We start from the raw sequence: 23,019 nt of genomic DNA, 5'->3' as shown, positions 1-23,019 counted from the left end.
GAAGCCTGAAAGCCATAACGAATTTATACGGTGATCACGCCCCAATTTCAAATTCTGGACCAAAAGAGCTCGCTTGCTTTGCATGCAGCTTACACGCACGCAGATCATTAATTTTTTTTTTCAAATCCTAAAACCTCTTCAATTGTTTTTTAAAGCACGGGTTCTTTGAGAAATCGCAAGAGATCCCGTCTAGTTGCCTTCGACACTGCTTTGTGTCTTCAAATAGATCGCTGCGTAAATCGGGTAGGGATATCTCACATTGTAAGACAACAACTGCATAGGATTATGAACATTCTAACATTCTAACGTATTCGAATATGGCACGCTATATACATGCCTTTCTGAAATATCAAAAAAGGAAGTGTTTCACCTGGCGTTTTAGAGGGCGAAGTACTAAGCCTCTGCTGATCAGTAGCAAAACGTCAGTAAATCCCGGTGCAGAAAAGATGCATGAGTCAAATATTTTATTTCTTTTATTATAGTTGTGTCACTTAGGTTTTGAGATTTCTTGAAACTGGAAAACGCTTTTTTCATCAACCCGAACAAGCAACAGTAGTAAGAAGTGCGAACGCCTTTCTGCTTTTAGCAAAGAGAGCTACATTAGCGTTGCACTTATAAAAGTAATAACTTATTTTTTACTCTTCTTGGGCTGCAGGTAGGACGTGTTTGACATAACGCGCAAAAATGAGCTTGGTATAATAGGCGAGAAACTAAGACGCCTGACAAGAGGAGGTTAAAACTTAAGGAAAAGCTCGCTTAGAGATATTTAGCCTGCTTGAGCAAGCAGCTGAGCATCATACCTTAAACAGCAACAACGGGCTGTAAATAATGTGGCACCAAGGTCAGAATAACGTCCGCAAGTTCAATCTATTGTCATTGCTAATCCGATGTATTGGTTTCGCCTCTTACTGTTTTCTCAGCACGGCACACCCGCTGTCGCAGGGGCGAGACGCTGAGGATCGTGAGCCGTAAACAAAGAGATCAATTGCGCAAAAAGAGAAGTATTGTTTGCTTGTCAGCAATAAAACGGCATTCATAGGTATTGCACGCAGTTTTCTTTTTTTACCAGCTGTTACCAAAACAAAGGGGCCATCTGTTAACGTGCTGCTTATTATTCAATGCACGCGTTTTAGTGAGAATGAAATGTGTGGTTTTGTTGTCTTTTTTGTCTCGCGTTTTTATACATCGTTCCTATCAGTGCAGTTTCTGGGCTCCGTATTGTTGTTCTTACTGCACCGACCTCCATCTACTCGTCATTCTTCCAACACTTCGCCGTGCGCCTCTTCGTTAACGCTCCGACCATGTGCTGTTTGGTTCTTTCTATTTGCGGGCGACTTTTTTCTTCGCTTCCCCAAAGCGTCACGTTAGCAATCTTCTGCACAAGACACCCAAAAATGTATACCCTATAGGCGTGCCTTAACATCTAAGCTTGGAAATCAGGGGCCCAACGGTATGGGCAGGGCTCAGCCGAAATCAGCGCAAGAAACGTGACTTCAAAGGACAAGAGAAAAGCGGCTGGAAAACGAGCGTGTGTTGGAAACACAACGTAGGCCACTCCGAAGCGCAGAGCCAAGACGCAAGAAAAAAAAAAAAAAACAATGTTGAGAAAATGGGCAGAAAACAAATAACACGATGTAAGGCAAGGAAGAAGAAACAGCAAGAACGGAACATGGATTAGAGATAGGACGGCTGCGGAATTTTAATGCTCCGTAAACAGAAACGTACGGCACTGTTCCCCCGGACATGCGCACACACAAGTACAAGCTAAAAGTGTAAGGAGAGCCGGGCGTGGCAAAAATGCTGATCTTGCAAGTTGGATAACGGCTGGTGCACAACTCAGGCTATTGGTTTGTGCTGAATTGTATGGCGATGAATAGGCAGCGGTATCCTATTTTTACGTCTGTTCGCGAAATTTGAAATATGAAAACCGGTTCTATTTCCACAAATAAATACACGTTATTATTTTATATAGGTTTCAAACTAAAATATAAAAGCATGCAAGTTGAAAAAAGAATCTTAGCTGAGTGCCACAAATCACTCCCTAGACAACTGACATTTGGATGAATTATACAATTCTTACAACACACACACACACACACACAAAATTTTTTTTCTGCACGCGACGAAAAGTACGGTGCCATACAGAATATCAGCACGACGACTCACTTTGGTAAATGAAAGTGTTTCTGACCAGCTATTCCACGCTGAGCAGAGAAGCTACTTTATCGTGGCAGTTGTACAGAAAAAAGTGGTTTGGTTTGTTAATGTGGTTTAGCGTCTCAAATTGAGTAGGTTGGTGAGGGGCTACACGATGCAGTGCTTCGGATAATTTTTACCGCTTCAGGTTCGTTCAAGTGCATTAACATGGCACAAAACACTGGCGGCTTCGTAAAAGATTTTCCGCCACAAACTTTCTTTCGGGTTGTTTAATAATATCACGTTGTGGTGACAATTTCATAGGCAATAAACTCGCAGAATGACGTTGCCCAGAAATAAACTATTCTATTGAACCTGACTAGCGGCACGTAGAGGAACTATGCAACTCAGCGTCGGCGATAGCAACAAACGTTCCTGGTGGTCGTCAAACTATTGAATTCCTACGGTAGCCGTCAGCACTCGTTTTAAAGTTACTAAAGAAACGTCGAGATAAACCCACCAAAGGCGACTAGAATGGCCCTGAACAATGAAGAAGCAGTCGCGCGTGGTTGCTATTATTCGAGAAAAACCTGGGTGCATTTTTCGCTGGAAAGTTTGGCGCGGCGACATTCGACAGGAACCACCGGAATGAAGCTTTGGAGCATTATTATAAACGAAAATTTCCAACATTTGTTAAGAAAAATGGCGTTACTATTCGGAGCTCACAATCGAAAATCTCTCTTTGTTACGACACATTTTTTTCTCATTTGTCTAACAGCTACCATCAGCATCAAAAGGAGAAGCGGATGCATTCGAAAGTTTTAATAATGGAATACTACGTTTATTGCTTAGCAGAATGGCTGCCAGACTTCGAGGCTACCATGATTACTGAAGTGACGAGGACAAATGCCAGGAATGAGGAGTATGCGCATGACGGTAGTGAGTGCTTCGGTCCTTCTTAAACAAATCAAGATACCGTAAACTTACTTTTTTTTTTTAATTCACGAGTAACCTCGTGTTCAAGGGTCTCGAGGCAGACCTTCAGCTTTTGACGCGCAGTAAATACCTGGAAGTTGATGAGAAATGACATAGCGACGAAAACAGAACGTAATTAAGTTTATATTCTCAAGAATGCTTTGTCACGTACGCTAGTACTACTGCGGAATCTATAGACAATTCCATCGATGAATGCAAGCCCCAATACAGCAGAAAAGAACCTGTAGTTAAAGTAATAACTTTCTGCTAGTCTCGTGGATCAAAGTTAGGTTTTGAGGTTAAACGCCTCAAGGCGGATCGGGCTATGAGGGTGCAGTAATGGAGGACTCGGAAATGTGCATCACCTGGGGTTATTTACAGTGCACAAAGATCGCACAGTATAGAGACGACTTACTTTTCGCCTCCCCAAAAAAGCTGTCCCCGAAGCCGGTTTCGAGCCCGCGTCCTAAGGAATCAGCACTTCAGCGTATTAACCACTGTTCCATCGCAACTGAATGCGCAGAACAAGAGTAATCATGACGAGTTTCATCACACACGTTTGTTGAACGCGTCTCTTTAAACTTGCGGCATTAGCATGTTTTTCACTGGAGCTAGAGGTGAAAAATGGCTACTTTCCTTTAAATAGCGCTCCATGGCAACTGAATGCGCACAACAAAGGTAATCATGATGTTTGTCGTGACACACGTTTGTGAAACGCGCCTGTTTACTCTTGCGGCATTAGCATTTTTTTTCATTGAAGCTAGAGGTGAAAAACGACAACTTTCCTTTAAATAGCGCTCCATGTTGTTTTTACTACACAGTGTGAAATGCTCTGTAATGTGGGCGATCTATTATAAAGCCTTCGTTGCAAGCCGAAGTTCCTGTGGTTAGGAAGATGGATGAGTGCAATTCCAGAGAGCCGACATATTTACCCTTTCGAAAGGAGATCGTTTTATCAAAAAGGAAGGCCCTGTAGTTAACACCAGCTTTCCCCCATTTCGTGGTAACGCCTGCTTTGATTGCGCTAAGAGCGATGCCAAAGAAAAAAAATGTTTACTTCCATGGAAGACAAACAAACCATATCAGAGGATAAATTGCGTGTCGTAACACATTTCTCAAGAAAAACGAAGTAGAAGTTCTAAGCTACAAAAAATGATAATAACATGGCACTAGACGACGTATGGTAAGAAAAAAAGAGCGAAAGGAAGGAGAGGAGAAAAGCCAGATTTATGTATTAATTGCTTGAAAATTTTAAAACAACTACCCGAAGAATTCGCCTGTTCCTTTTTTATTATTATTCGGCACAAGGAGTAATAAATTCCTACCCGTGGTTCGAGTTTGTTTAGAATAAGGCTATGATTATCATTATTTGTATTTGAGATATAGAGCTGACATTTTGGAGCATGCATTTTGGATGCATCTATTAGCTTCTGAGTAGTTAATCTTCCAGCAAACTGAACACCATTTTAGTAATGACTATGCTGCTGAGCGGTTGGCATTCTTCTAAACAGTGTGGCAGTGGTGTTTCTTGTAACAGCAGAAGTGATTGAAAGACCCTGAAAACAACGCGAGGCTTCTCACGGGTGCAATTCATATTAATTTAAGGTTTTCTCTTGACTATATTTCTTTATTTTTTTTTCCTATTCTAAGCATGTGGTGTTTCTAATGTGTTACAGTAATGATAAAATTTATAAATTGGATAAAAACGACTCTAAGGGCTCGCCAACAGCATAATTATTTTCTGCGCGTAAATCTGTCTCTTGAAGTCCACAAATATTACTTTTGTTCTCACCTAAACCAAACTTAAAGATACATATTTTTCTTGCTTTCTAGTTCCCTCTGGGTACGAATACGCCTTAGGTCCACGTACAGCTTCTTAATTTTACATCTTTGCATTCACAGAATAGCAAGAAGTCATGTATGCCTATTCTGTACTTAGTACAGTGTCTGGTTTCACTGGCGCATGCTTCGTGTCAGAAATATTTACAGTTACTGCCAGCGTGCACTTTAGCACAGTGTGTCTTGTACATTTGGTGGCGTCACACGCAGGCTGGGATTCCGGCCCGTACCGCGCCCTGGTGAGCAGCTCTCGCGTGCACGTGCTGGTCAACGGCTCGCTCAGTGTGCGCAGCGTGGAGCCGGCTGACGCGGGACTTTACCTGTGCGAGGCCTCCAATGGCGTTGGCGCAGAGCTTTCCAAGGTGGTGCGCCTCACCGTCCGGAGTGAGTTGAAAGATGTACCCCGCTGGCTATGTACTGCTGCCTCCACCATGGCCATGATATCATTACGTTTGTGTGATTGTGGGCAGAGTGATTGATTTCGTGAGTTTTAGCAGAATTCATAGGGAAGTGACCTGAAGCTTTGTTACTGCTTTTATATGCCCATTTTGGCAAAGCCCGAAGCGCAAAAAAAAAAAGAATATAAAGACGTAAGAGAGGCACAGCACCTGTGTCCTATATCTGTTGCACGTCCCTGTCTTTTTTAAACTTCAGGCTTTGCCAAAAGTAGCATACTCCACTAACCAACCCAAGAAGCAGCCTTGTATATATTAGGTTTCGGGACAACTCGACGACAGGTATAGAAAATCTGGCAATATATATGTACGCTGTTTTGCACTGTTGGAGCCCAAAGAGACGAATATTTCAGGCAGACTCTAGATCCTTAGAAATACCGCAAGGTATGCTTGCAGTTGATGAACATTTATGTACGTTTTGTTGGGAAAGCACATTTTATTATCACCTTCATATGACCCCCTGTGTTCACCTGTTTCCTACAAATAAGCTGAGTTAAACAACAACGCAGGCAGCCCTCGCCTTTTCCCCAAGGAGTCTACCACTTCGGCCAAGCGGGGAAGTACGGTACACCTCCAGTGCGAGCCAGAAGGTGACACACCTATGCGTTTTTGGTGGCTGAAAGATGGCGTGCCCATCGCAGCTCTTGGAATTCACAGGTACTCAGTAACAAAGGCACATACCGTTTTGTTTTTGTTTTCAGCTAGGGTGTTATGGGGGCAGCTCATTGATGGTGCTCGTTTGACAATTGGTCAAGCATTCAGCTGCAATGATTCATACATTTTTGCTTTTCCATCTGGAGTTTAAAAGGCAGCTCATCTACAGTGATCGTTTGACGATTTACCCGATTTAATTCACAGTTGCCCGCTTTCTCTCAGTCATTTGTTATGGACACGCGAACAGATTACGTGCAGAAACACAAATATCTTAGTATTAGAAATAATGGTGCGCTACTGCTTGCCTTGGCCAGTCATTTCAGTGTTGCCAGGCACTGAAAACGTCGAAAAACATTTATGAGCTTTTATGACTTTTACTAATTGTCTCTTTTATGCAGAACTTTATAAATCTATAAGATAAATTATTAGCTGATGGTGGCAGCAATATTTAGTGTGCCTAATGTCTAAAAACGAGATAATTGAATGCGAATACGCCGATGCTTGCACAAAATCAAGACAAATTTTGAAGCTGCTCTCTTTTGTACCGATGCAGCACTAGTGCATTGGAGTGGACTGAAAAAACGCTATTATCAGCGCTTATTTGACGTTGCTATACAGCGTCAGTAGATGCTGGTGGTAACACCTCGGGCTCTGGTCACGGCCTCGAGTTGAGCTTTCAGGTCGGTCGTCATAGCTAAGCAGCAAGGTCTCCGACAGCCCGGAGCGCAAGCTTATAAAAACATGACAGAAATTTTCATCCATTCTCTGGTTATGGGGAGCTTTTGAATGAGTTTACCTTTTTGCGGATCTTTGCATATAATAAAGCTGGCGCTCTCACCTTATTTTTGCAAATATACTAGAATAGACTACATTTCTGTTAGTCTTTACAGTATACTTTCGTGGCGCAGATTTGAGATCGTTAACAATTTTATCGACTAAATTTTATGCAATAGCGTATCAGGCTCGTTGTCCAGAAAAGCCGACGCCGTTACGCAACAACATCGCAACACTCGGCGAAATTCTCCATTGGTGAACAAGGTCATGACGTCATAGACACACCACCTCTTGTGGAGATTTTAAACACCCTACATTTAAATAACGCTCACGAATTTGGGGAGCGTCAAAATAAAGTCAAAATTGGTGAAGAGGTTCCTCTGACATAGTTATTTCAGAAAAAGATAAGTAATTCAATAACATAAATTTCCTGTCGTCGGGGGTCTGAACACAGGCCCTCTGCATGCCAGGCTGTCAAAAAAACACATTACCCTCAAAAAGTCATCGGAATCAGGTGCGCTAGAGGGTCACGGAGTGAATGCGTTTCAGTGCGTGCAATAAAAAATAAACAAAAATGAAAAGCAAACAATTCGAGGACACTTTGGCGACTAATGTGATGAAAGGCGAAAGCCTAAGTGATGCATTCTGCTAAGCGACTGTTGCGCATGTAGTGATGAATGCTGCTGAGAGTAAAGTGAGCGACCACTCTCACATTCTGCGAGTGCATTTATTCAGTGAATTCTGCTTGGCAGTGACGAGGTTGTGCTCATTGCATCTTCGCAGCTGTGCTACGTTTACTCTTGTGTGGTTGATTTTACCGGGTGCGCGGCATTATGAGTGATTGCTTATTTAATTACACAATTGTCACTAATTAGTAAGTACTAATCAAATAGGCATGAATTAATAATTATTAATTAGGAATTATGCATTAGTACTTAGTGATGAATTATGTAAAAATTATTTATTATTGACAATTAGTAACTAATTATTTATGCAATCATTAATTAGTAATTGATCATTGATTGACATATGGCCATATAAGGCATGCATTCGCACATACTGTGGTGGTGCTCGGTGATTGGTCTAGACCTTCATGACGTCATCCCGTCTCGACCTAGTCAGAGCCGCCGCGAAAGCGTGGCACTTTTGCTGACGACAACGATGAGGCAATAAAGGCTTTCGCCTTGAAAAGCAAAATAAAAAGTCATAAAATATTGGCTATCGCGTAAATCCTTAGGGTGAGCATAAGTATCGCTCAATTATTTGTTACCATTGCCGAATCAATGACACCATACGATTTTATGGTCTAGGTTGATTGAAATTTCGGATTTGCACTTTTATATATGTGCGATAAGCAATTATGGTCGTACTATTCAATTGTCGCGGGTAGCTTTAAAGTCATCAACCCCGATGCCGATTTCGGGCTTATGTTGCTGAGAAAAATTTGTAAAAAAGGTCATGCGTGTAGATTTTCTAATTAATTATAAAGAATACACTCGCAAATAACTTGCCAAATGAGAGGGCTTGGTTGAGCCTAAGGACGTGCATGTATTGCGTTGAGTGCGTTGCCTCGTTACCATTGAAGGAAAACACCTATACGTGTCCTCCGTTTGCAGGGAGTCGTCCGCCTGTTCTTTTATGTGGTTCCTTGTTTCTGAAAACTTGCATGTCATTTTGCTCGTTAGTAGCAAAAACACCGTACATTATGCCTAAGACTATCATTTAGACGTCTTGTTTCGGTCTTATTGCTCGCCGACAGTTCAATTACACCTTTGGTGAGAATATTTCGGTTAAAAGCGAAGTGTCTGATGCCCACATATGTCTCACTGGTCATTTGTGTCCCACAAATATAGTTTTGAGTCCAGCAGTTCTAAAAGTGTTCGGTGCTATCTTAAGACAGACCTAAGACGAGTAACGAACAGCTTGAGTTGCGGACACTTGATTCTTACAAAGACTTTTGGGATCACGTTCAGGCATGTAAAGAAATAGTTACTTCCAAAAAGAACAAGAACATAATGGTGGTAGTCAGGAAGGATGAACCTCCTTCTACTGGTTGCATGTTTGGGGCAGCTTTTTAAACACCTCCCAGATGCTGTAGAACGAGTAGGGGTGATTAACGCCGATGTTATGTCTTCGTTGCCGTTCTCCCGTTTCAGATACTCACAAGTTGATGACAGTGATCCCGACAAGGCGAGATCGACGCTCACCGTTATGGATATTCAGAAGTCGGATAACGGCCTTTTCACGTGCCACGCATCTAACGACTATGGAGAGGACACTACCAACGTGCAGCTAGTTGTGCAAGGTACGTGGCACGCGAAAGCGCACTACATGTCTCATTCGAGATCACCGCTAGACCTCTCTAGAGAGCTGAGCGTAAGGCTGGTTTTACACTTTTTTTATTTCTCAAAGGCCCCTGGTATGGAGCATTACATTAGGGATGGGCATGAGAGTTAAAACCCAATGGTTTTAATAGCGTTCTTAAAATGGATGGCGTTGATGTAATTCCCGGCGTCCTGCGGTAGATCACTTCAGTCCCGGGATGACGTGACCAAAAAAGATCGACGAACACTGGGAACACTGGGAACACTGTGGTTAGGTACAGAGTCTATTCCGGTTTGAAGAACTTAGGAAAGTAGGGGTTTTAAAAACAGCAAGGGGACAACATGGAAAGGCGACGCATCACCTGCAGCGTAGCACTATCAAAAACCATGTGGGATACCTCATCAAGCGAACGTCGTCTGCATCAGGGCTTGTCAATCTTCGCGTTACACATGTCTCCATCCAGCTTACCGGCGCTTTTTCAGACATCCCGCATTTGATACCGGAAACACTTTTGAGCATATCACAGTCATCAGCGCCAACCTCTCTTTACCAACGCCAAACTGTGTATAGCCGATGCGGGCAATTACCATTATTGCTTGACCACAAGCAACTGGTGCACGTATAATAATATGTAACAGCTATATTCGAACAATCACCATGCGAGTAAAGGTCTTAGAAGGGATAAAGTACGCGCGCGACCCCCAGGCTTTTCGTCACAATTTTTCTGTGTGGCCTATTCGCTTGTAGTATAGTACAGGATCTGAACCTATGGCGTCACGTAGTATGTTGCAACACTAAAGAAGAACGAAGAAAAATACTGTTGTTTTGCTGAGTATGCATTCATAAAACGGGCTTATGGTAGTTTTAGGAAACGAGCTCAGAAGCAGAAAAAGCACTAAATCTTAGAGTGTATGCGATGCTTTATGCAGCATATCTGCAGTCAAATGACGGTGTTTTAATGTTCAAAGTCATAAACAAGGAATTGCGTTACCGATAACCTAGTTATCTGCGGAGGTTCTAAAACAGGATTGTATGTTTCCTATGGTACTAACTTAACTTTTCGGCAGCTTTTACTGACTTCTCCTCTGACAGGTGTTCCCGATGTACCTGACAGTCTTGAAGTGAGTGAGGTGACCAACAGGTATGTGCGGCTCACCTGGACAGAGCCATTTAATGGAAACCTGCCCCTAACGCAGTACCTGCTTCGGTGGACCAACAAAGAAGGTTCGTTGTTACAATTGTTGATACTTATATGGAATCCAAGGTCTCTTTTTAAAATTGTTCTCATTTGACTACGGTGCATGCTCCTTTCTGAAATAGCGGGCCAGATACGTACAGTTTGTTCTGTCACAAGTATATGGGACAATACTATCCGGACAGAAAACAAAGCCACTGCTTCATGAGATTTGAAACTTCTGAAGGCACCTTAAGACTCATAAATCACCACACACTATAAAGGTTTCTCGAGCACAGACATAATGAATAAATGTAACTTTAGTGTTTTAGAAAAGGACATGTACAAAGACTGCATTAAAAACACTGTAGTATCATTAGAATGCTCTTTTGAGGATTTGTAATTATCGGTATAGCCAACGTGCCTCTCAAATAGACGGATATGAAAATATTTTCGGGACCGCCAAAGTTGATATCAATTTCATTCTATTTTCGGTCTCTTACCGCCACACATCAACAGCTGACTATCTATATCACTTTTGTTTTCGATGGCTATGCATACTGCAGAGTGCGATTAACATTTAGAACACTGTCTTCTGTATGCCTTGCATGGGGCATCTTGTGCGGTACTCAGCAGTGGAGCAATTAGTCCCAGTGTTAGTGGCGTCAATGAATTCGTTGAGCATGTAGATGGCCACCTCGCCTTGCGGAGGAAAAGTGAGCCAATATAACATGACAAGTAGCAGCAATATTCTAAGAATAGAGGAAACGAGTAACAGGGAGACAAGTTTTGTATATATAATGATGGACGGGGTCTTGTAGGTTCCCGTAAAATGCAAGATACACTCTATTAATTAGCTTCGTATCTAAATGGTATTGCATGGATGTCGTTTCCTTTCCGTCCCTCGGGTTCAGGCACGTGGGAGGACAGCGTGTCGGTGGCCGGCTCGGAGACTAAGGTGACAGTACGGGGACTGGAGCCCTCCACCTCATATCTGTTCACGCTGCGAGCAGAGAACGGGCTCGGACACGGAGGATACACGGCGCCGCTCGAGGTGCACACCGACGACGAACGTGAGTGATGCACCAAAACAATATCCTCTTTCGAGGCCTTGGCAGGGAATCTTAGTTGCTATATTGCTGCATAAGCGAACACAAAGGTGTAATCGCGCACGGACGCAGAACAAAGTAACGTGCTCATCACTGCGCGTATAGTTGTTTATTCGGGAAACTTGTACGATGCGCCATTGAAAGCTTGAAAGGATCCGGTTATATTTATGGTGTAGCCACGCATCACGTAATGCTTGTGCGGCGACATGTAGGGAAACAAAAAAAGCAACTGGGATTAACAGCGAATGAGAACCGCATGAGCGAGGTACAATCATAATATTTAACTTCACCGTATTAACCCTGTGGATCCTCAGGCCTTGGCTTGGCAGGCTTGGATTTTTTTATTATTTATTGTTAAAAATTCACCCTATCAATGTAATGTTGCAGTCTTAAATAATCATTGTAAGCGCAGAGAAAACTTCAGATGCAAAATTTACACATTTCGAGAGCTTATACCTATTCGATCAATAAGTCCCGAAAAGTATTTTATTAGAGAGACTTAGTGTACCGTGATCCGCGATCCGCCACTGTGACCCTCTATTGCGCGTGGGCGGGGTGCCAAGCTGATTGGTCCCGACGCGGTAGGTCTTTGTGCAAGATGGATGGATAAATAGATGGATGGAATATAGGAGCGTCCCCTTTGAAACGGAGTGATAGCAGTTGCTATCATGCTCATTCCCCCCCCCCCCTTTATATTTAATTTTTGTTTTAGATTGGTTAACTATACCATCATTAATGCCGATATCTAGTAAGTGGTGCCATCTATCGGCGTCAAGGAACTCTGGACATGCATAGTGGAACGCGCGGTGGTGGATTACGGTAGTGGATTGCGGATCACGGAAAAATTAAAACTCTCTACTATCCCACGTGGCCTTAAATCTAGAAGGTGCCCCAGATAACTGGGCTTGCATGAACATCCTATAGATTAGATACACATTGTAATCTTGGGAACAATATGATAGCAATTTGGATAATCTTTCTGTTAACTTTTAATTGGGTGCTCTCTTTTTACAAATGTCTTTCTTGCATGACTTTGCGGGTTGCTTTGTTTGAATTCTTATTTTGCGAGTTTGCATTGGCTGTGTACATCATTGGAAAGGTTTAATATTGTACAACATTTTTTCTGACATCGTCGCTTGTTTCCTGCAATTATTCGAATCTCACTCAGAACATTGAGCGACTGTCATGCATTACAACTGCGGTTGCAATGTTCCAAGCCAGAACCTTTATTGGACTGAAAATATTGATTTTTGTATTTCTTGTCTCGACATGGCAGCTCCTCGGAATGCACCTACAAACGTTCGTCTTACTCCGATAGACTCGAGGAGCATAGGAATAAAGTTTGAGGTAAGTATATCAGGTTTGTAATTAATTTGCAAAGGGAGCGGTGTAGTTCTTGTGCAAGACTGCAAATTGATTGAACAGATTCTGTATGTTGTGGGGCACATTCAGTAACCTAATGTGCAGGAAGGAAACATGTAGTTTTACAAGTTATTTCGTGTTTTGTGGCCGGTCTTGAGTGCTGGCTCACGGTTCTCTGAGTAATAAAACGCCATATACATTCACGTCAAATAATCTTCGCGTACGCATTTGACGCTTCTCAGCATTATTTTGGGTTTGTGTGGGTGAATGTGGTGAACAACAGCAGCAACCCTTTGCTGTTGTTTCGAGTTTTCGATGTCAAGAAGAAAATGTGCACTGAGCACTTTTTCCAATCATCGTAGCAACTGTTTCACCGTTATGTGCTCACGAAAGCTGTGGAAGCGTGACGCAGAGTATCATGCGTTGCGTGACTACTGTCGCTCAGCCGCTGCCTCCCAGAATCGATGGCGCTATGAAGCTGTGTTAAAATAAGCTGCGATTAATTCTGCACGTGCGAAGCAGTTCCAATTGGCATGCAACAGCAGGAATTTCAAATATATTCACTCATTTTACACTGCTCCATCATTAAAGTGTTGCACGCACGGCTGGTTCTTAACGTATGTAATATATTGCCTGAACTGCAGATAGCGTGCTGTTGGTTCGTGAGAGCTGTATAATGATTATTGATGAACGCATGAAAGGGAGTCTAGCGAAATTATGAGAAGCGCGCAATGCTGTGGAGAAATCTTGCAGCGTCGCTCAGGAAGCGAAGCAAGAATGGCAAACTGTAACGCGAGCAGCACGATGATCACCTCTATTCAATGCTCTTTTACGCGGCGACGAGCTAGGGCTTCGCTTGAAATGCGAGCAAGTCATCTGGCCTTTTCACGCTGTTTGATGTGTGTGAATAGAAAGTGCAGACTTCTGCACTTCGAAGAGCAAGTCTGTTAACAACTTATTGAAGGTAATCTGATAAATGCTATCAAAACATGCATGTGTATGGTGCGGGGCGCTAAGAACGTTTCATGCATTTTTGAGGCATACCGATATGTATGACCAGTCCTTTTTTTTTTCAGCCTTGCGAAGACATTTTTTATTATCATGTTTTTCTTCTGGTATTCGAACTTAGCGTAACATATCTTGAGAAGTTGTATTGTCCTCTTGGCTGAGAGCTGCCTGAGACGAGAAGTTTCCATTGCATAGCACTAAAGTTTCTTATTTATCCAATTGTAAAAACCACAGATGCGAAATTCGAGGACGCGGTTTTTGTTACTTTGAATAGCATCTCTAGAAGAAGGTAGAACGAGAGAAAGAAGGCGGCTACACGGTGTGGAAAAGCACTGAACAAGGGTAGAGAGGGCGAAGCTTCCGTTCGCAGGTCGAGTCAACGTTTGACAAGTGGACTTGTCTTCGTCTGGGCAGGAGAAGGTTGAGAAGGCAGAGGTGTTTGCTGAAACTAAGTCGATTTTGCAGGGACTCTCAATTTCGCTGCCTGAAGATAATTCAGAATGGCGAGAACTCTTATGTAAATGCTGGTTTAGATGGGGTTGTGCCTAAAATCGAACGGTGCTGTTCCTTTCTCCATATTTCGGGCTCAGCACGTTCCGTACCCCAGTCCACCAGAAGATGGCACCCCCAGCAGTGGCTACGGTCGCGTGGACGGCTACTACGTGGGGTACAGGCGTGAGGGTTCGCCCGAACCCCTACGCTACCAAACGCTTCACGAGCGTGAGGGCGTCCTCACTGGCCTAGAGAGGGACACCCGCTACGAGGTGCTAGTACAGGCCTACAATGCCAAGGGTCCCGGACCACCTTCAGGGGCCCACGTCGTGCGCACATTGGCCGCAGGTGAGAAAAGGAAAAGGGGCATGGAGGTAGAGGAGATAGGAAAAACAGAAAACAGGTGTGTTCTTTTCCAGCAGTGAGCCAATAATTAAAGAAGGCCAAGGACCACTGAATAGGCGAAGTAGCATCTTTAATCTTTGTCCTTTCATTTCATTGTGAATGGTTAGGAGAAGCAGAAAGGTAGGCCTAAACATTAATATGCAGAAGACTAAGGTTATGCTCTAGAGCCTCTGAAAGGAACAGTAGCTCATAATAGATACATATCGAGGTACTGGAAGTTGGTTGGTTTGTGGGGTTTAACGTCCCAAAGCAACTCAGGCTATGAGAGACGCCGTAGTGGAGGACTCCGGAAATTTCGACCACCTGTTCTTTAATGTGCACTGACATCGCAAAGCACACGGGCGCCTTGCTTTTCGCCTCCATCGAAAAGCGGTCGCCGAGGCCGGGATTCGATCCCGAGCACTGGAAGTGGTATGCGAATATGCCTACTTAGGACTCATAGTAACCGCAGATCCGGACCACAAAAAAGGGAAATTACTATGAGAATAAGATTAGGATGCAGCGCATTTGCCAAGTATTCGCAGATTATGACTGGCAGCTCACCGGTTTTGCTCAAGCGAAAAGTATACAACAGTTGCATTTTACCTGTACTCACATATGGGGCTGAAACGTAGAGGCTAACGAAAAGGGTTCTGCCTTTTTTGAGTAAGAGCTATGGAACAGAAAATGGTAGGCGTAAAGTTAAGAGATAGGAAGGGCGCAGAGTAAGTCAGAGAAATTACTCGAGTTGACATTCTAGTGGAAATCAAGAAGAAATGGGCATAGGGAGGGCATCTCGAAGAGGAGATAAACGATGGTTATTACGGGTAACAAATGGATTCTAAAGCGAGAAAGCGTAGCAGGGGGCAGCAGAAATTTAGGGCCGGGGGCGTATGAGGCTAAATTCACAGGGGTCAAGTGGATGCAGCTAGCACACGACCGGGTTAATTGGAGTAATATGAATGAGGCCTTCGCCCTGTAGTGGGTATAGTTTAGCTGATGATGACGACGACGATGATGATGATAATGATGATGGGTCAAAGACTGAAACAAAGGGAATTAAGTTGTGTTTCAGGTGAGAATAGCCTTAACAGGCGAACCAAATTTCAAGTGTTGTTGTTTTTTCCAGCGAAAGGAATAGTCCTTAAGCAACAAGATTGGAAGGAGCCCCGATAGGTTTGAGAGGGGTTCTAATAATATATGCTTTATTTCATGCAGTAACGACGCTTAGTCTGACTGAAAATTACTGCTGGTTATTGGCATTGTGAAAAGATTATTGAATGTTTATGTAGCCAAAGAAAAGAAATTGCAATTACTGGTGACCCCTCCCCAGAAGTGCGAATGTTTCGCCTCGTTCCAACTTTAAATTGACCACTCTGAGTATGCACAAGAGCAACGCATTTTTATTCGCGTGCTTGTCTACCTCAGGCATGCGGCCATACAGCTTAGGCTCAGGCCCAGACATATTATGCAAATCCTTGCTATCATGGACGTCTTAGCACTGAAACCTTTTTCAAGACGCTTGAGCATATCAGAGAATGTGTTGCAGCCGAAGTAAATTGTGCACTGTGCACTCAGTGGCGCCACAGTGCCAGTCCTTCGCTAGTTGTATCCTGAATCTGTTTGCAGACCCACCTCCACCTCCCACATATCGCGTGGTGGGTACCTCGGCCCGGACCATTTCACTGGCATGGGAGAGGCCGATCATTCCTCTCGATGATCCCGCTATCAGGAGTAAGTAATTTTGATGTAGCACTTTCGGTTTGGAGTGATGTGCACTGCAACATTCTTTTAGGATCTGCAGAAAGCGTTGCTGTGAAGACGTCTTGTTTATGTCACCCCTTCTGTGTCTAAAAGCAACTCTTCACAACAATATGTTCAATAAGACTAATCCAAAGCACATCTAGCACGCTGCTTTACCTAGTATGCCTGAAGACCAATTCCTGCGTCTTTTTCTACCACTACGTACGTGTAAGGCATGTTCTCGGATCGCAGCTTACTACGTGTCCTGGCGCGCCGAGGGCGACGAACACCCTTGGAGAGAACAGTCGGTGGGTGGTGACAGGACCAGCTTCGCGCTGTCTGGGCTCGCATGCGGCACCAAACACCAACTGCGCATGCGTTCCGCTAGTGACGTAGGATCAGGGCCCGAGGGCAACGTGGTCACCGCTGCTACTGAAGGCAACCGTGAGTGTGAAGCTTTCACCGTCTTCACAGAGATTCTAGCTACTCGTTACCCATTCAGGCTTTCGTTCCAGTCCCCATATTCTAAACAGTACTCGTTGACTCACCACGGCCGTACTGAGAAAGAAACATTGATACCTCTACAGATTACCAAAAGACGTTACTATTTGCTGTCTTATTTCTGCCACGAAGAAATACAGTTTTCGCCCTCACACACCTTAATTCAAATCGAGTCAGTGTCAGCTATGTACTTATTGTTATTTTCCTACGTATGTTGGACAACCTGAGCAGTGTCTTGTCAAGCTTAATAGCTATTGAAAAGCTTTGTTTGTGGCGATCTTTGTGCCTTGCCCGGCTTTTCCCTTCCCTTAGGCCAGTTTCTTACCTGGCGTAATCACTATAATTCAATGTGTGGCAACCAATCGCTGCAAGATAACTTCAACCAAGCACGTGCTTCATGGTGCTGCCACTTTGCAGGCCCCGTTCTGCAGCAGCCTGACCGGCTGGTGGAGAGCAACTCGAGCGCCGCCTGGCTTCGTCCCGAGGCGTGGTGGCACGGCGGTTGCCCCATCAGCCACTTCACCGTCCACTACCGGCGCAGCATAGAAGCTGACTGGACGCTGGCCTCCAGCCACTTGGCGCCGCACCACGGAGACCTGGTGATCTCCGACCTAGAGCCGGGCTCCTGGTACGTGCTGCTCATGGTGGCTCACAACGACGCCGGGAGCACCACGGCGCAGCTCAACTTCGCCACACTCACGCTGGACGGCGGTGCGTTGACAGATCTGTACCGCTTGATAAAACCCCTCGGCCCAATGAAACGCCTAATAAAAACTGCACTTCTATAAGCTTTAAATAGCTTTTACAAATATGTCGCAGCCACAGGATATTTTCGCAAGCAAAATACCGTTTGTCACAATACGATTGTTTGTTGTGGGAACTACTCATACAAGGCTACGTTGCTATTGACCTCCGAACAGTGATCACCCAGTAATTTCCAGTTATGATGACTTGAATTTGAATAGAGGGCGTCGAACTGCCATCTTTCTTTGCGATATATTGGTATTTAGCTGCCGGACAATGATTGACAGCAACCGAAAGAGCCAATGGTTACACCAAGTGGGATGTGGAACCTTACGTAGTTGTCCTCATTTTCTTTTTAATACTTCTGTGATAGTCCTTATGTATGCATGTGTACGTGGTTCGTAGGACGGGGAATAAAATGTGGCACAGTGCTTCTTTCTGTGGCAGCGCAGCACATCATACGACTACAGAGCTGACGCCCCTGCGAAGGCAGGTGACGTGCACAGGCGTTAACATCATGGAACAACAACTTACTTGAGTATGTCTAGAGTCAATGAAACTGGCTTTTCTATAGCGGATTTACTATTGTTTTCGGGGATTCTCATTAAACTGCAGTCAGCCCTGCTTTCACTGTCCACCTGATTAGTACTGCATTCCAAGGAATGTCAGAAGTTTCATTGTTGCTAAACAATTGTGGGGATATAACATCGAGAAATTTATGTTCTAAATAAAAAGTAGACTCGCTTTCTATTCTGCAGCGATGTAGCAATGAAGGGAGAAATAAGTTTGTGTAATGGCTGCTGTTCGGCTCCTCCGGCAGCTGGAGTACTGTATTCCTTAGCAATTTTATAATTATATGCGTAAGCCCATTCAAGACTTTCAGTACTGATTGAATTGAGGTGCCGCTATATAGGATCAAATTAAAGTTATACATTCAAGTTTGACGCAGACACTTTAGATAGTTTTCTTACCCTGCCCTTATCCTCTTACCGTCGTTTCCTGAGAATTTGTGCCTACACTAAGGGGTAAAGCGTTAGCTTTTCATCCTTTCCCTAGTCCCTTTTCACCCAACTAAAGCAGTCTGCAGGTTTCAGGTCTTCAAACTTCACTCAGAATTCATTAAAGCGGTTCAGACTGGACGTATGTAACCTTCTACTGCATGCAGCGAGGATGAGAGGACTAAAGTCAGAATACCCAATTCGGCGAAAAAGTAATCTTGTACTGAATGCAACGAGGCTGACTCAAAATACAAAACTGTAGTCAGAATATTAAATTGGGTGCTTTTACGTTTAACTTGTAATATATTCGAATACCTGCTTTTTCGTTAATCTCGTACTGAACGGTACTTTATGCGAGAGAAAGACGCTATGATCAGTTTGCAAGCTCACGGCTCAGACAAACTAGTACCTCTTTTACTTTCGTATTACTGAGCGCCAACGTTTAGCAGCACTAAAAACCTGCACGTATTCATAAATATCGTGGAGGTGATCCTAAAGATTTGCTTCTTGTTCATGTTTGAATCTTCTTAATTCTCCATGAATTTGTTTTCTTGCTTTCAAGATGCTTCTGTTATCTACATACAGTGACTCTAATTGTGTAAGATTTGTAACGAAAACAAAATCTTTAGCATAGTTCTCCAATGACTGTTCTGGCCCGGTGGGTTTGCAGACATACCTTCACACAAGCCACATCTGTTGGACGCCAAGATGGCATCTTTCTACAGGCATCTAACCGTGACGTTGCCTATAGGCAGCTCGGTGCTGGTCCTCGTCGTGGTGCTGGCCGTTTTGTGGTGTGTCATGCGCCGTCATTCAGATGACATCACCACTGTGCACGGCACGCCTCAGGGTAAGCTGCCCTGAGCCGCTTTCTATCCAGCATGTTCTGGCAGTGACTGTACGTTTGAATAATCCAAACGTCGGTTACATGCACCAGCATCTCAACTCACAAGCTCGCGAAAGAATTGCCAATTTCTTATTCACTGGTCGACATCAACACTTCAACTGTAGTGCGAGATCAAGAAAAGGGTGAATGAATAATGTTTTAATCTTTATATACCGCCAAGAAACTGCTAGTGCGAGATTGCCGAGGCCGCTCACTTCACTAAAGTGAACATTTCTAGCTAGGGCCTGTCGGAAACAGCGCGGACGCGCCGCATAACATGGTGGGGCGTTATTGTTGCCAGTCAGGCATGAAGGTGAGCCGGTAGCCAAAATTAACACGACGGCTTACCTAAGAAGAATTTTACTGCTCCCGTTCCTTGCAGAGGCACGTCGTACGCGTGGTTATAAGCGATGTATTGAAAGCTTGCCTACTGACGCTTAGGCAAAGGCTACTTTGCTGCTGAGGATCAGCCTTTAACATAATGACGTAACGATTAGTGTCTTCCTCTTTCTCTCACCGCTACAGGCAGCGTATCTGGAGAGCGGTACAAGAGTGAAGTGCTGGGATCCGCGGAGCCCACGTACTGCGGAAGCGGTGGCTCCTCTCGAGGATCGTCGGCGTACGCAGTGCCGCACAGAGTCTATGACGTGCCTTACGGCCACAAGAGGCCAGGTATGGACGCTCTACTACAGGAATCAGAATTCTGGGTTGCCCATTCTTTTTCATTAATTTTGTTCACTTACTAATTTGTCGTATGTCCAAAATACACAAACCCAAAACTACTCTAGGCTCTCTTCTGAAAGTCGAATGTTAAGATTTTTGTCATTTTAGCTGCTCTCTGCACCTCGAAGGTTGAAAACTAAGCAATGCTAACGGTTTAAATTAAATTAGTGCTTCCCCTCTTTCTTTCTTTCATTGCTTTTTTTTTTTTTTGCTGAGTAAATTTTGTGACAATATAAAACATTCCACATGCTATCTGCACTACGCTGTGAAACATTACCGCGGTGACTGTTTGACTCTGAGCTCCCGATTACCCCTGAGTAAGATCGGCCACATAGTCTTATTACATTTCAGCCAGATAGATTAGCCAGAGAGAATGTATTTACCATAGTGAGAGCGCTAACGATACACATTTAAACACACATTCAACCGCAACACGTTGTAGTAAACACATTTTAACCTTTCATTGTATTTTCTCTTTTTTTTTTTTTATAGCGGAACAAATACCCATTCAGTCTAGGAAATCAAACACATCTACCGGCCTGTGAGTAACGTTCACGGCTTTCATCATTCACCGTATTTCACTACAAATGTTGAAGAAAGTGATCTGTATTACAATCCTATTTTTTTATTTCAGACTCGAATCTACCCGTTTTGAAAACAGATGATGGTTACATCAATGTGTGTATATTTTTTTGGTTTTTCAGAAGCCGGGACGGATCTGAACTTTTTTACGTGTCGACCAAATCAAAAGTTTTTGACGAAGATGAAATGCACAGGTTATGACGTGTGGTAAGTCTGTGTGCTTTTATATCGGTTGCATGCAGTGTACTAACTGTAAATACGTGGTCGTCCGCATAGGCTGGAACCTAATTATTGTTCTGAAGGACAAATGTCAAAAGGGTTTGTGGAAGAACCATACTCACAAGCCTGCCTAATCTGTAAGTAGTCGTGCCAAGAAATTTTTTCTGCCGATTTCTGGGAACTATTTCAGACCTTTAAAGCGTTTTTCGTAATTTCGTCTTTTGCTATTTTTCAAGTCAGGGCCTCAGCGTTGAAAACCTGCCGTTACAGTTGAGAACATTTAATATTCCAGTTCGATTTCTTTCCCAAGTTACGATGACACAGTTACACACCTCATTTTTTCTTTTGTATGTAAGCGCTATCATTACCGTGTAATAATAATAATAATAATAATAATAATAATAATAATAATAATAATAATAATAATAATAATAATAATAATAATAATAATAATAATAATAATAATAATAATAATAATAATAATAATAATAATAATAATAATAATAATAATAAATGACTGAAAACATTTAAACCTCACTATTCCCACCAAACATTATTCATATTAACTGCGTTTACTTCAATTTCGGAAAGACAGAAAGACTTTTTGAGCTATAAGATTTTAAGAAATGGGGGCTGTTTATCAAGCATTTTACCGTCCTTCGAAAATCATTATTTTCTGGTTATTTATTGCTAATGCATGATATATAAATGAATGCCAGCGGCTGATCAATACGACTTCATTCACGACCTCTTCCTGAAGCGTGTCGCAGGTTTTAAACAGTCGTACGACAAATTCATGACTGAGGTCGCATAACATGGCGTAAAAGCAAGAAATATATAGTTGCGTCAAAACAGCATAACAAAAAAAAAATACGCCTGATATCCATAATATCAGTGCCACAAAAATTCACTATTTGTACTTTTTCAGATGAACTGAATAGGGAACCAAGTTTACACGACATCCAACAAAGCACATCTTCATTCATCTCTTCTGCCAGGGAAGGAAGAAGCGTGGCCCATTAGCTGTTGGAGATTTCTCTCAGACGGCATCGGCTTGGCTAAGCACACCTCTACAGACATCTCATCATCAGCTTCAGCTTACAAGCGAAGCGCAATCATGACACGCAACGTGTTCAGACACCTCCAGAATGCTTGGGGTTTAAGACTGCGCCATGTATCTCAAGTCACACTGGTGGTGTTAATCTGCCCCTCATAAAGTGCAAAATTGTATTGAATTTTCTACAACTGTTTTCCTAACCGGATTATCATAACAAGCGATTGGCAGCTGTGCAAATACTTTGAAAAGGTTGATGTTGTTGTAAAAATAATTTCAGCTTCTAACTTTTTGCGCTTGCATTTACGATGGTACGACGTCAAAGGATGGTTTTATGTTTTGTGTGTGTGATGAGCCGTTGTCAAGAGATGAAGGTGGTCTGTGATATCCGCTTGCAATTGTTTCATTTTCCCTCGAAGCAAGGAGGTTCAGGACGTAAAGTGGAATGCAAAGAGTCGGGGTGCAAGCGCTGAAGCCATTCTTTGCATACAAGAATCTCAGCCATAAAGCTAACGTCACGTCCGCAGCATTAACATGTCAACGGACATATTTTTTTTCTTTCTTTACTTAGGAGAATGTTTAAGTGCCGCCAGCGGCTGCTTCTTATTTTACGTAAATTCCCCCCGAAGGAAATTATTATGAATAGGTGAACACATTTCATCGTATAGCCGATTTCAATGTCTTTGTATATTTGTAAATACAATAAAAATGTTTTTAATAAAATATTTTGCAACTAACTTTCTGCGGGTGTTGTCTGTCTTTTATATCTTGTGTATCATGTGTCATTATGCCCGAAACAAAAATTGGGGCCCTTCATACTTGTGATAGCATAACACAATATGTTGGCGGGTTGGTTTCCGACATCCATAATAATAGCGCACT

The 23,019-nt window shown here is 43.1% G+C and overlaps 1 protein-coding gene across 1 annotated transcript in view; it reads left to right on the top strand.

Moving 5' to 3' along the window:
- LOC146190879 (cell adhesion molecule Dscam2-like) overlaps nt 1-21,065 on the top strand; it is an 82,049-nt gene extending 60,984 nt beyond the window's left edge. The window contains exons 12-25 of the mRNA XM_084600247.1: nt 5,161-5,334; nt 5,915-6,062; nt 8,990-9,138; nt 10,251-10,382; nt 11,247-11,405; nt 12,718-12,788; nt 14,402-14,651; nt 16,317-16,421; nt 16,683-16,874; nt 17,349-17,642; nt 19,344-19,523; nt 20,085-20,231; nt 20,775-20,823; nt 20,987-21,065. Of these exons, the coding sequence (XP_084456373.1) occupies nt 5,161-5,334; nt 5,915-6,062; nt 8,990-9,138; nt 10,251-10,382; nt 11,247-11,405; nt 12,718-12,788; nt 14,402-14,651; nt 16,317-16,421; nt 16,683-16,874; nt 17,349-17,642; nt 19,344-19,523; nt 20,085-20,231; nt 20,775-20,823; nt 20,987-21,065 (2,129 nt within the window). The remainder of the gene's footprint in view (nt 1-5,160; nt 5,335-5,914; nt 6,063-8,989; nt 9,139-10,250; nt 10,383-11,246; nt 11,406-12,717; nt 12,789-14,401; nt 14,652-16,316; nt 16,422-16,682; nt 16,875-17,348; nt 17,643-19,343; nt 19,524-20,084; nt 20,232-20,774; nt 20,824-20,986) is intronic.
- Nucleotides 21,066-23,019: the final 1,954 nt, after the last annotated feature.

Source organism: Amblyomma maculatum, chromosome 4 (assembly GCF_055883805.1).
Source record: "Amblyomma maculatum isolate TAMU_Amacu chromosome 4, ASM5588380v1, whole genome shotgun sequence".
In the NCBI taxonomy this organism is placed as follows: domain Eukaryota; kingdom Metazoa; phylum Arthropoda; class Arachnida; order Ixodida; family Ixodidae; genus Amblyomma; species Amblyomma maculatum.
The sequence above is the reverse complement of the archived record's forward strand: the minus strand, read 5'-3'. Positions and strand labels throughout refer to the sequence as shown.